We start from the raw sequence: 14,360 nt of genomic DNA, 5'->3' as shown, positions 1-14,360 counted from the left end.
TAGTGCCTCATCATTGGTATCAGTGGGAGGAATAGTGCCCCATCATTGATATCAGTGGGAGCAATACTGCCACATCATTGGTATTAGTGGGAGCAATAGTGCCCCATCATTGGTGTCAGTGGGAGGAATAGTGCCCCATCATTGGTGTCAGTGGAAGGAATAGTGCCCCATAATTTATACTAGTGGGAGAAATAATGTCCCATCATTAGTGTCAGTGGCAGGCATTATGCCACCTCGGGCCACATTTTAGAGACCACTGATTTAGAACAACAGTACAAGAACATTTTTAGTTCAATCTTAGTTTATTGTATCAAAAATGTGAGAACAAACAAAGATCCATTACACATGGGGGTATAAAGCATAGAATATGCGTGTACAAAGATCTTCATACTTCCAAGTAAAAAAATGGAGAAAAAAGCATGAACAGAAGACAAGATAACATTTTTAATGAAGGCGTATGTCCAGTCACTGTTCAGGGAAAGCACGCTCTCAGCACAGAAAGCTCTGCCGCCCATGGATACATATGTATTAGACATGTGCACTGGCAAAAAATTTGTTAGCTTTCATTTCATTCGTTTTTCTTTTTTTCGTTTTTCGGGTCATTCGTTATGATTGCAATTCGTAAATTCGTACATTCGTACATTCCTAAATTCGAAAATTCGTACATTCATACATTCGCACATTCGCAGGGCCGGATTTGCCACAAGGCCACCGAGGCCAGGCCTCGGGGCGGCAGTGGTGTAGGGGCGGCGCCGCTCCTGCAGCGACTTCGCGGCCGTCCCCCCTTTCGTGCTGCCTATTAAAGTCTATTATGGGCACCAGTGCCCATAGAAAACATGGCCGCGAGCCGACCACGCAACTGCGCATGCGCCGTTCCGAAGCTGGCCGGCCTCGGGAAAGCTCGTAAGCGCTCGGCCGGGCGGCGCATGCGCAGTAGCGTGATTGCGCCGCCTGGCGCCATTTTTAAAAAAATCGAGAGTATCTAGTAATGTCAGCCCGCACCGCTGTTCCGCCCTCCTCCTCCTTCTGATGGCAGGCAGCATGACAAGGGACATCCCAATCTGGTGGCAAGTGACATCCCCATCTGGTGGCAGGGAGCATGGCAAGTGACATCCCCATCTGGTGGCAGGCATGCATGGTTGCAAGTGACATCCCCATCTGGTGGCAGGCATGCATGGTGGCAAGTGACATCTCCATCTGGTGGCAGGCATAGTGGCAAGTGACATCTCCATCTGGTGGCAGGCATAGTGGCAAGTGACATCCCCATCTGGTGGCAGGCAGCGTAGCAAGTGACATCCCCATCTGGTGGCAGGCAGCGTAGCAAGTGACATCCCCATCTGGTGGCAGGCAGCGTGGCAACTGACATCCCCATCTGGTGGCAGGCAGCGTGGCAAGTGACATGCCCATCTGGTGGCAGGCAGCTTAGCAAGTGACATGCCCATCTGGTGGCAGGCAGCGTGGCAAGTGACATCCCCATCTGGTGGCAGGCAGCGTAGCAAGTGACATGCCCATCTGGTGGCAGGCAACGTGGCAAGTGACATCCCCATCTGGTGGCAGGCAGCGTAGCAAGTGACATGCCCATCTGGTGGCAGGCAGCGTGGCAAGTGACATCCCCATCTGGTGGCAGGCAGCGTAGCAAGTGACATCTCCATCTGGTGGCAGGCATGGTGGCAAGTGACAAGAGATGGTGGCAAGTGACACACTCAGGGCTCCCAATGATTCTGCATTATGGTGAGTTGAACTATTTCAGTTTATATTACAATGTAATGATAGAAATAATGTGTTTCAATTATCCTGACACCATAACAACCATGGTGCCGGGGATGATTGAAGCACTAACACCAGCCATTGCCTTGAAAATTTGCCTGCGAAAAATCCTTACCCCTTGCGCGCTTACCCTGAAGTATTTTTAGTCTGTACAATTAAAGCCAGTTATTTTCAGTGTTCTCGTGTGTGGAGATATGTTTTTAGTTGATCTATTGTAGAAGTCATCGATAAAGGACATGGTGTGTGTGTGTGTGTGGGGGGGGGGGGGGGGGGGCTGCATTGAAGGACCCGGCCTTGGGGCGGCAAAGGGAGTAAATCCGGGCCTGCACATTCGTATATTCGTAAATTCATAAATTTGTACATTCGCACATTCGTACATTCGTAGATTTGTAAATTAGAAAATTTGTATATTCGTAAATTCATTCATTTGTAAATTAGAAAATTTGTAAATTTGAAAATCCAAAAACCCGAAAATTCGAAAATCTCAAATAGTAACTAACTATTAAATTATAGGTATTGTAATTTCCTTTCAAATTTGGCTGTTAGTGAACGTAACAAATACGAATTTATCCGAAATAACGAATGCTGCATCTAAACAAATGGAACGGAACAAATTAATAATAAATAATAATAATAAAAAGGTTTTATTATTATTATTGTTATTTAATGTTATTAATTCATTACGTTCCATCCGTTTGGATACGGCATTCGTTATTTCGGATTATTCGTAACTTCGAGTAAATTTGTATGTGTTACGTTCTCTAACAGCCTATACCTATAATTTATTAGTTAGTAATAGTTAAGTTATTATTAATTTAGTTTAATTTTTAATTACTATTTCAGATTTCCGAATTTACTAATTTCCGAATTTCCAAATTTACGAATGTACGAATTTACGAATGCACGAATTTCCAAATGTACGAATGTACGCATTTACGAATGCACAAATTTACGAATGTACGAATTTACAAGTTTTCGAATTTACGAATATTCGGAAAAATTTGTTAGATTTGTTGAAATTTGTTAAAAAACTAATTTGAAACGAAACGAATTGCACATGTCTAATATGTATGGCGTGTTGGCATTAAAGCCCACCCTCTGTGCCATACATATATGCTTTGCGTGGGCTGCAAGAGCCTAGCACGTTGATAAAAGGATTCATGTGTTGCTGGCCACTTTTATGTATTTGTATTAAAAAGATTATACATTTCCTTACTAACTTACTGATTTTGGCATTTCCAGAATATAAGCGTCAGGAGCGTAACTGGTGATGTCTACTGTGCGAAATCCGGCAAGAAATTCTTTGGTCAGATCCATGAAAAGTTCATCATATCGGACTGGAGATGTGTCCTATCAGGGACATACAGGTGGGTGCAAAACTAACATTGGTATGAGTAATATATACTGCAAAATGTGTTCTATACTATACAATACCAAAGGTAGAGGACATAACTTGGGAATTCTAGGACTTGACTTTGTATTAGGGTCACCATACACCTTCCAACCTGATCCTACAATCTCTGTACAATCAAATTTGGATTTAACAAAACTATGTAATACGAGGATCTACCTAATCCATCCAATCAGGGTGTACCCAACCAGAAAGGCCCTTGGCTCTACATAGTTGACTGTAGATCTAAAGAAGATTGTACAACTGGATGTAGTGAGCTTTATGCCGCGTACACACGGTCGGACTTTATGGCAGACTTTGCCCGGCGGACTTTTCAGCGTACTTTACAACGGACTTTCTGAATGAACGGACTTGCCTACACACAATCCACCAAAGTCTGTCGAATTCGTACGTGATGACGTACGACCGGACTAAAACAAGGAAGTTGATAGCCAGTAGCCAATAGCTGCCCTAGCGTGGCTTTTTGTCCGTCGAACTAGCATACAGACGAGCGGACTTTTCGACCGGACTCGAGTTCGACGGATAGATTTAAAACATGTTTCAAATCTAAGTCCGTCCAACTTTTGAGCAAACAAAGTTCGCTGGAGCCCACACACGATTGAATTGTCCGACGAAATCCCGTCCGCTGGGCAAAGTCTGCCGTAAAGTCCGCTTGTGTGTACGCGGCATTAGACTCTTGTAATCCTATGTACTGCAGGATTTAGACGGGGAGAAGAAGGTGCAGGGCTGGGAGCTAATTTAGGTGTACTGTACGCAAATGTACCAATAAGGAACATGCTGAAAGAAGGAGGAGTGAGCAGCAGGATGGCCTCACCAGACACCGGCTGCTCTTCCACTATTCATTTAGCTGGCCTGGTTTGGCAAGAAGACACCACTGTATCACTTCAGTCTATAAAGAGAAAGTGGTGTCACCCTGGCTGTGCTGTGTCACAAAACTGTGAAAGCTGTGTTGGACAGAAATTCAAGTAATTTGTCAGGTATACAAGCTCCCTTTATCCACATTAACGCTTCAGTGTAGGGTATGAGGCTTTTTTAATGCACATTTTTGCATGTGTTTTTAATAGTGAAGTGCCATACAGGTGTCTCTTTGGAGCAGGATCACATGTTTTGGCCCCCATAGACTATTATGGGAATGTCTGAAAAATAGACATGTGCCTGACGAAAAAATGTGTTTTGATTCATTAATCTAGTTATTTCGTTTAGTTCAATTTGATTGACTCGTTCAATTCGTATTCGGAATTTTTCGAATTTCCTTCGAATTTACCGATTTTTTTTCGATTCGAAATGTTCAAATCAATAAATTTTCAAATCAGTCAGAAACAAAAATGTTATATTGATAAAGAAATGTAGATGTGGTGCTATTCCTTTTTTAGTTATAATTAATGATAATGGATATCACCAAGTGTTATGAACCTGCACTTGCTGCAGAATCCTGTGTGGAAAACCTTTTTGTGAAAAAAGTGAAAAAAATTAATCAATTAAATAAGAATAATAAGTGCTTTTGTGTTGCACCCACTGTCTCATATAGGGTTGCAATGAAAAGGGGTGTTCTAAAGTTGTTGTATGTCCTAAACATATACCCGAAAGGTGTAATAACCCAAAAAATAAATAACAATAATGAATTGCTTAAACGAATAATGAAATCAATTGATCAAACCAAATGCTGAAAAGGATTAAAAAGAAAAAAATATATATATACATAAATTAATTATATATAAAAAGATATGTGTATAAAAAATTTAAAAAAAAAACAATCATATAAGTGAATCGTGTAAGTAAAAAATCCTTGGATGGGAAGATATAAATGTATTCCTCCCTCCGTGACAACAGTTCGAATTCATAAATCAAGTGTTCAGAAAAAAATGCAAAAGTGTTCAGAGAATAATGAAATAGTAATTCCGTGACAAATCCACCACCACATCAAAAATGTGACTACCATAAATAATGCAAGCTTACAGAATAGCAAGCTAATGGAGCTCGTGACCTACAACCCAGTCAGGGCATTTATCCAAAGGTAAACCAGGTATCTCCAATCCCGGGCTCGTATCCTAGAGACAGGCAAGTGTCTCAGGAGGATCCACACTCCACCGGATATTAATGGTGACTCAGCAGGCTCTCCTAAGCCGAGAAACTCCGAAAGGCGGTCATACAGAACCCAGAAAAGAAAGGCTCACCATTGCATAATACCGTCTGAACAAATTTAATACGGATTTTTAAAAATTGCACTTACAATGTTAAAAAATAGATGGCAGTAAATAGCCGGCCGGCTGTACATGGACGCCCGCCCACTAGAACACCAGTACGCGGTGACATCAGCACGTCAACTCCTCCCGAAGCACGTTTCGTCAATACAATGACCGGGTTGTGACCTACAACCCTGATCGGGTTGTAGGTCACAAGCTACATTAGCTTGCTATTCGGTAAGCTTGCATTTCTTATGGTGGTCACATTTTTGATGCAGTGGTGGATTTGTCGCGGAATTACTATTTCATTATTCTATGAACACTTTTGCATTTTTTTCTGAACACTTGATTTATGAATTTAAACTGTTGTCACGGAGGGAGGAATCAATGTATACCTTCCCATCCAAGGATTTTTTACTTACACGATTCACTTATATGATTGTTTTTTGTTCAAATTTTTATACACATATCTTTTTATATATAATTAATTTATGTATATATTTTTTTCTTTTTAATCCTTTTCAGCATTTGGTTTGATCAATTGATCTCATTATTAGTTTGAGCAATTCATCATCATTATTATTATTTTTTTTTATGTTATTACACCTTTCAGGTATATGTTTAGTATTTAGCACCAGTGGTATTTACTTATCACTTATTCATTATCCCTAGCTCTGCTACATTTCTTCTTATTTACTATTTGTGTGTATCTAACTTCTAGCAGCTGCTTTCATATTTCATTTGATTTTTGGTATAGCGCGGTATTTTACTTTTTCATTTTTTTTAATTTGTTGTATGTCCTGCCTGATGAAATTAGGCCTTAATATGAAAGTAAAAACAGAGTGAGATTACTTGTTAAAGTGTGTTACACCCTCTGTAATATGCGGGGTGTGGAAAAAAAACGTGAAAAAAATGTATAGTATAATGTTAATGGTATAGTGATGTGTGTGGGGGTGTGAATCCTCTAATACCATACAATATTGGTTAATCCTATTGTATGCCAAACAATATGTGTGTTACAGTGTCTCAGTGCATAAACATGTGATTATAAACAGATATACGGCAAAACAGAATAACTTAAAAATGATATATAGAATATAAAATTTGTACCCCACTATATAAAACAGAGTTAGACGTGAAAAAGCAAGTTCAAAACAATATATAATTAGTCCATCAGTCCAATGATGAATGAATAAATAAAGTGACTTGTGCTCAAAAACAGTGTCCAGTGCCTGATCAGAAAAATGCTGTTTGTCCTTTTAAGTGACAATGGTGCTGGTAATATTATCCATGCTGGTAGTATAATTGCACTCAGCAGAAGGCCTTACTCCCCAGGGGCACTGCATGTTCACAGTGTAAACCACTGCGTAGCTCTCTGGAACCAGCTGGGCAATCTGTAAGTCACTTACTGGCGTTCCACTTGCCATAGAGATCCATCAGCCAGGGAAGATCACTAGAGAACCCCAGATGGACATGACCTCTTTAGTTAAAAAGAAGGTCATAACAGGCTGCGTGTTATATATAACTGTGGGCTTGCTGGTCTGTCAATGGATCTGTAGCTGGAAACCTTTAAGATCCTCCTCTCCACCATAGGTGTACCGCTGGGTTACAGAAGCTCCTTTCCTTTCCAGGAGCTTCTGTAACCCATGATTAAGTCGGTGTGACAAAACATGTCGGGGCGTGGCTGTACGGCAATCATCAGAGCTTGCATGTGGCGCGTCAAGCCAAACCAGAAAGCGGAGATCCAAGTCTGAGGAGCGAGTGGGGGATAACATCCGCACACCTCGGGTCCGCCGTGACCGCAATACACCATTTTTTGGGCACCTATTGGAGAGTCTTGCTGTGTCATTTTTGGTTTGCTTTTAAAGGAAATTGATGTGAGTGTAATGGTTGAAGTTTGCACAGTGTTTATTAAACTGGTTTTACATTATTACACTATCAGTGCACTCTTTATTATTTACATGTGGAGAGTGCACTGATAGTGTAATAACGTAAAACCAGTTTAATAAACACTGTGCAAACTTCAACCATTAAACTCACATTAATTTCCTTTAAAAGCAAACCAAAAATTACACAGCAAAACTCTCCAATAGGTGCCCAAAAAATGGTGTATTGCGGTCACAGCGGACCCGAGGTGTGCGGATGTTAACTCACCCCCACTCGCTCCTCAGACTTGGATCTCGGCTTCCTGGTTCGGCTTGAAGCGTCACACGTCACACGCTAGCTCTGATGATTGCTGTACAGCCACGCCCCGACATGTTTCGTCACACCGACTTAATTATGGGTTACAGAAACTCCTGGAAAGGAAGGGAGCTTCTGTAACCCAGCGGTACACCTATGGTGGAGAGGAGGATCTTAAAGGTTTCCAGCTACAGATCCATTGGCAGACCAGCAAGCCCACAGTTATATATAACACGCAGCCTGTTATGACCTTCTTTTTACATGGCTGGATTTTGGAGAGTCTTTTAAACCCTTTCTGTGAGGTTTATACGTCTTTTTGCCAAGCACGAGAGTGTAATGCCTCGTACACGTGATCGAACATTCCGACAACAAAATCCATGGATTTTTTCCGACGGATGTTGGCTCAAACTTGTCTTGCATACACACGGTCACACAAAGTTGGTCGGAAATTGCGAACGTCAAGAATGCGAACGGTGACGTACCGCACGTACGACAAGTTGAGAAAAGTGAAGTTCAATAGCCAGTGCGGCTCTTCTGCTTGATTCTGAGCATGCGTGGAACGTTGAGCGTCGGAATTGTGTACAAACGATCGGAATTTCCGACAACGGATTTTGTTGTCGGGAAAAATTGGAGAACCAGATCTCAAATTTTGTGCGACGGAAATTCTGATGGAAAATGTCCGATGGAGCCTACACACGGTCGGAATTTCCGACAAAAGGCTCCCATCGAACATTTTCCGTCGGAAAATCCGACCGTGTGTACAGGGCATAAGGCATATCAAGTTGGTGAGTGTGTTATCTGACGGGAGAGGAATCACTGGCACACTGGTGTGGTGGATGAATAGAAAATTACTACACTAAATCAACTTTACTGGATCAAGCTTATGGATTTTTTTGCTATTAGATTTTATTTTTCGCATTTGTCACAGAGTGATTTTGATTGCATTAAACATTTTTCTTTATGTTTTCATAAGTTTGTTTAGATTAATTTAGACATTCATTATATCACTTGAGCATTGTGATTTAAGCACCGCTTATTTTTTGCATCTGATTTTGATAGAGTTTTAAAAAATACTATTCACATTCTTATTTAATTGATTCATTTTTTCCAAGCAGGATTCTGCAGTAAGTGCAGGTTCATAACACTTGGTTTATATCCATTATCATTAATTCTAACTAAAAAAGGGAATAGCGCCACATCTACACTTCTTTATCAATTTTCTTTGCTCCACCTTGGTGGTAGTAATATGTAGAGGCGGCAATTCCTTCTTTTTGACCACCAAACATTCTTTATACCTATTTCACCTCAGTCTCCTGGTTTGTATACTTCGTGGCACAGTATCACACATAATTTCTCAAAAATGTTATATTGTTTTCGAATTGAATGCAGAAAAATGAACAAACAAAACAAAAATCTTCATCAAATGATTACAGTGGGGGTTATTTACTAAAGGCAAATCCACTTTGGACTACAAGTTCAAAGTGCACTTGAAAGTCGCTGTAGATCCGAGGGGGACATGCAAGGAAAATAAAAAACAACTTTTTTGCTTGCACATGATTGGATGATAAAATCAGCAGAGCTTCCCCTCATTTTAGATCCACCCCTCAGATTTACAGCGACTGCATTTCCAAGTGCACTTGTAGTGCAAAGTGGATTTGCTTTTCGTAAATAACCCTCAATGACTCTTTAAATCACCTTTGGCTTAACAAAAACAGCATTATTTTGAAATGGTACTCCAATAACACACATATGCCCCGTACACACAGTTGGACATTGATCGGACATTCCGACAACAAAATCCTAGGATTTTTTCCGACAGATGTTGGCTCAAACTTGTCTTGCATACACACGGTCACACAAAGTTGTCGGAAAATCTGATCATTCTGAACGCGGTGACGTAAAACACATACGTCGGGACTATAAACGGGGCAGTAGCCAAAAGCTTTCATGTCTTTATTTATTCTGAGCATGCGTGGCACTTTGTGCGTCGGATTTGTGTACACACGATCGGAAATTCCGACAACGGATTTTGTTGTGGGAAAATTTTATAGCCTGCTCTCAAACTTTGTTTGTCGAAAAATCCGATGGAAAATGTGTGATGGAGCCTACACACGATCGGAAATTCCGACAACAAGCTCCGATCACACATTTTCCGTTGGAAAATCCGACCGTGTGTACGGGGCATTACAGTCTTTGATTTCAGCAATACGTGTAGTTAGAATTCGACTGGAGTTCAATGTAAAAGTCGATTCGAATTTCAGTTCGAATTTTCCAATATTCGGACAAATTTAGTTACGTTATTCGGAGAATTCGGTAAAATTTGTTTATATTGTAATTCGGGTATTCGGATATATCCGAATCTCCGAACAACGAAAAATTTGTCCGAATATTAGTTCAGAACAAAACGAATCGCACATGTCTACTGAAAAACATGTTACATGTGTTTTTTGCGCAATCCCATTAAAGTGTAATGCCCTGTACACACGACCGGTTTTGCCGTCGGAATAAACTCTGAAGGTTTTTCAGACGGAATTCCGCTCAAGCTGTCTTGCATACACACGGTCACACCAAATTCCGACCTTCCAGAACGCGGTGACGTACAACACGTACGACGACACAACACATACGACGTCTCGTACTTGCTTCAGAGTATGCGTCATTTTTGGTACGTTGGAACAGCATACAGACGAGCGGGTTTTCCGATAGGAATTTGTTCCGTCGGAAAAATATAGAACATGTTCTCTATGTAAGTCCGTCTGAATTTTCAACGTAAAAAGTCCGATGGGGCATAAACATGGTCGGAATATACGATGAAAAGCTCCCATCGAACTTTTTCTGTCGAAAATTCCGACCGTGTGTAGGCGGCATTACTAAACCCACAGCAGTAAAATGAGTCTGTATATGCAGTAAAGCATGCTTGTTATACTCACTGTGGAACCTAAGGGGTAATCCTCTGCATTGTGTATAAGGGCTGTTTGATCCTGTCTTCTCTGATCCTCCTCTTCTTTAACTTTTACTGGTAGAACAGAGCATTAGGAGTCAGGCTACACATGCTCAGTTTGGTGTGTATGGCTGGAGAGTTTTTTTTTTCTTGGGAGAGTGCATGTGATCAGCACAGGGCCAATTAGCACTGTCCAGACAGAGGATCGGGAGAGAATGAAAACTCCTCCTACAAGCTTTAAGCAGATACTGATACAAGTCACAAGACTGCTCTAACTGCTGATGAGAAAAGGTATTTAACAGTTTATATTTACTAAAACTTTTGCATTTCCATGTTCTGTGCACTGTGGGAGTCCAGATATAGTGAATGCAGAGTCCTGGGTTTAGTAATACTTTAAAGCAAATGGGGCCGAGAACACCGTATTCTGTTTTAAAAGTATCTCATGTACCTTTTTTGCTTTAGGCATTGAGCTACAGGCTCCTGAAAAAACTCAAATGTGAACAGGAACAACTTTAAAGCTTGGGATTTGGCTTACAACAAAAATGACAGGTGCCACTCAAGGCTCCAACAGTTCAAGCATTGGCAACGCGACGCCGGAGCCAATGCACGTGGCCGGCGACCACGCCGTTCTGTGGCCACCCGCGATCTCTCCGCAGAGAGCCAGAACGGGGATCCGTCAGTTTAAACAGACAGATTCCTGTTCTGACAGAGGAGTAGAGAGAGATCTGCTGCTCCTACTAGTGATTAGGAACTGCAATCTCTCTCCTCCTCCAGTCAGTCCCATCCCCCCCACAGTTAGAAACACCTCCCTAAGCAACACTTAACCCCTTGATTGCCCCCTAGTGTTAACCCCCTTACCTTATCATTCACCTCCTCACAGGGTTTTGTTGTGATGTGTGACTTTTAGGACTTCCTTTCCCTACTAGATGGGATTTGGCTTGTTGAGCATTTTGGAGATTTGAACTTTCGAACTACAAAGCGCTCAGGTGTGATTGAGGGCTTATATGTATTTTATCTATGTATTTAGCCATCTGCCTGGAGCTTTAAACCCCAGGTGCATCAAAATCAAAAAGTGTACAGCCACACCTAAGTGGAAAAGTCTGTCCCCCTGCCAGCATGCTGTAGAGAAGGACCCCTGCTATCTGTGGGAAAGCAGTGGTCTCTCTGTCAAAGTCTGACACTCCCCCCTGCTAAGTCAGACCTATAGTTCTGCATCATCAAAGCTCATGCTTCCCTATGATTGCAGAACTCTAGGGGGAGTGTCATGACCTCTACAGAGAGACCGCTGTTTCCACACAGAGACTTTGTACACCTTTTGCTTTGAAGCATTTCAAATGTATTTAGCTGATTGAAGCTGAATGTTTATCGTAGTTTTATAATGCTCCTTTCACCACTTGCCGACCGCTGCACGCCGATCTACGTCGGCACAATGGCAGCGGTGGGCAAATGGGCGTACCTGTACATCCCCTTTAAATGGTGGGGCTAGTGGGCGCGTACAGCGTGACCGTGCCTGCAGGACCCGCAGACTCGATGTCCGCCGGTCTTCCAGCGATCAGAGCGGCAGAACGGGGAGATGTCTATGTAAACAAGGCGTTTCCCCATTCTGCCTAGTGACATGACAGAGATCACTGCTCCCTGTCATCAGGAGCAGTGATCGCTGTCATGTGACTAGTAGCCCATCCCCCCTACAGTTAAAACCACTCCCTAGGACACACTTAAACCCCTTGATCGCCCCCTAGTGGTTAACCCCTTCCCTGCCAGTGTCATTTACACAGTAATCAGTGCATTTTTATAGCACTGACTGTTGTATAAATGTCAATTGTCCCAAAATAGTGTCAAAAGTGTCCGATGTGTCCACCATAATGTCGCAGTCCCGATAAAAATTGCAGATCACCGCCATTACTAATAAAAAAATAGATAAATAAATAAATATGCCATAAAACTATCCCCTATTTTGAAGACGCTATAACTTTTGCGCAAACCAATCAATATACGCTTATTGCGTTTTTTTTTAACCAAAAATATGTAGAAGAATACGTATCGGCCTAAACTGAGGAAAAAATTAGTTTTTTTATATATTTTTGGGGGATATTTATTATAGCAAAAAGTAAAAAATATTGCTTTTTTTTCAAAATTTACGCTTTTCTTTTTGTTTATAGCGCAAAAAATAAAAACTGCAGAGGTGATCAAATACCAACAAAAGAAAGCTCTATTTGTGGGGAAAAAAGAACATCAATTTTGTTTGGGTGCAACGTCGCACGACTGCGCAATTGTCAGTTAAAGCGACGCAGTGCTGTATCGTAAAAAGTGCTCTGGTCAGGAAGGGGGTAAAATCTTCTGTGGCTGAAGCGATTAGAAAATATAATACTCTTATGCCCCGTACACACGGTCGGATTTTCCGACGGAAAATGTTCGATGGGCGCCTGTTGTCGGAAACTCCGACCGTCTGTAGGCTCCATCGGACATTTTCCATCGGAATTTCCGTCACACAAAATTCGAGCTCTGGATCTCAAATTTTCCGACAACAAAATCCGTTGTCGTAAATTCCAAGCGTGTGCACGCAATTCCGATGCACGAAGTTCCATGCATGCTCGGAATCAAGCAGAAGAGCCGCACTAGCTATTGAACTTCATTTTTTATGGGCTCGCCGTACGTGTTGTACGTCACCGCGTTCTTGACGTTTGGAATTTCCGACAAGATTTGTGTGACCGTGTGTATGGAAGACAAGTTTGAGCCAATATCCGTCAGAAAAAATCCATGGATTTTGTTGTCGGAATGTCCGATCAATGTCCGATTGTGTGTACGCGGCAATATTTTATAGCAGATGCACATTACTTTACACAGTCCTGATTTTGGACCTCTGTTCTGTTTCAACTAATAGACTAAACATTAGTTTTATGCCTTGTACACACGTTCTGAATATCGTACGACCGATCGTACGACCGTTCTCGCTTAATAGTCGCAAGTAGAATAAATAAAGTCATGAAAATTCTCGTACGACAGACAAAAAAATCGGAAGTGATGTCATGTATTTGTATTGTATTTTCGGACGACAACTATACTGACTAAAAGAAAATCGTACGATCTGGAATCGTACGAGGAAAATTTTCGTGTATGTCCGATCGAATAATATCGGATGAACACTTCATTGTTATGTCATGGCGTGATAAACCTGAAATATTATGTAGGACACCCATGCTCCAGTTTGATACATTTTACTTTTTATAATTTTATATCACCTGTAATTATTTATTTTATAATGCGTTTATCTCCCATCTTGTCTATGTAAATAGCAGAAAAAATGTTTATTAGATGAGGGAAAGGCACATTGATGTGAATAGAGACTTCAAAGCTCGTGCATAATCTAGAACTAATAAACAGGAGTTTTCTTGTTCCTTTTTCTGAGAATCATGTATAATTAATGAGACAGGTGGAGGTGTACTCTGCCGCGGGCACAGGGTGTGGGATTCAGGTGGGTTGTGCCACATGCTGTGTTTGTATAACCTTCTGTTCCCCCAGTGCTGGTCATAAACAGCAATCAGTTGGCAGAAAAATGTTATTTCAACTCCCTAAAAATTCGCTATATTCTCCATCAGTTAAAGATTACGGATTGATCTGGAAAAAGCCGATAGGTGAAAAGATGTGAGGACAAAACATTTTGTGTACAAGCTATTCAACTTAAAATTAGGATGAAAGTACTTAACCACTTGCCTACCGGGCACTTTTAACCTCCCCCTCCTGCCCAGGCCATTTATCAGCTTTCAGCGCTGTCATATTTTGAATGACAATTGCGCGGTCATGCAACACTGTACCCAAATGAAATTGTGGGGAAAAGAAAAGCCGATAACTTGTGTTTACATCCGTGATCAGCGGTCAT

General features: G+C 41.4%; 1 protein-coding gene across 1 annotated transcript in view; it reads left to right on the top strand.

Moving 5' to 3' along the window:
- FAM83A (family with sequence similarity 83 member A) overlaps positions 1–14,360 on the top strand; it is a 94,876-nt gene that overhangs the window by 35,533 nt on the left and 44,983 nt on the right. The window contains exon 3 of the mRNA XM_073632210.1: positions 3,010–3,134. Within this exon, the coding sequence (XP_073488311.1) occupies positions 3,010–3,134 (125 nt within the window). The remainder of the gene's footprint in view (positions 1–3,009; positions 3,135–14,360) is intronic.

The sequence above is a fragment of the Aquarana catesbeiana genome, linkage group LG05, assembly GCF_042186555.1.
Source record: "Aquarana catesbeiana isolate 2022-GZ linkage group LG05, ASM4218655v1, whole genome shotgun sequence".
NCBI lineage: Eukaryota > Metazoa > Chordata > Amphibia > Anura > Ranidae > Aquarana > Aquarana catesbeiana.
This window is presented reverse-complemented; position numbering and strand designations above follow the sequence as displayed.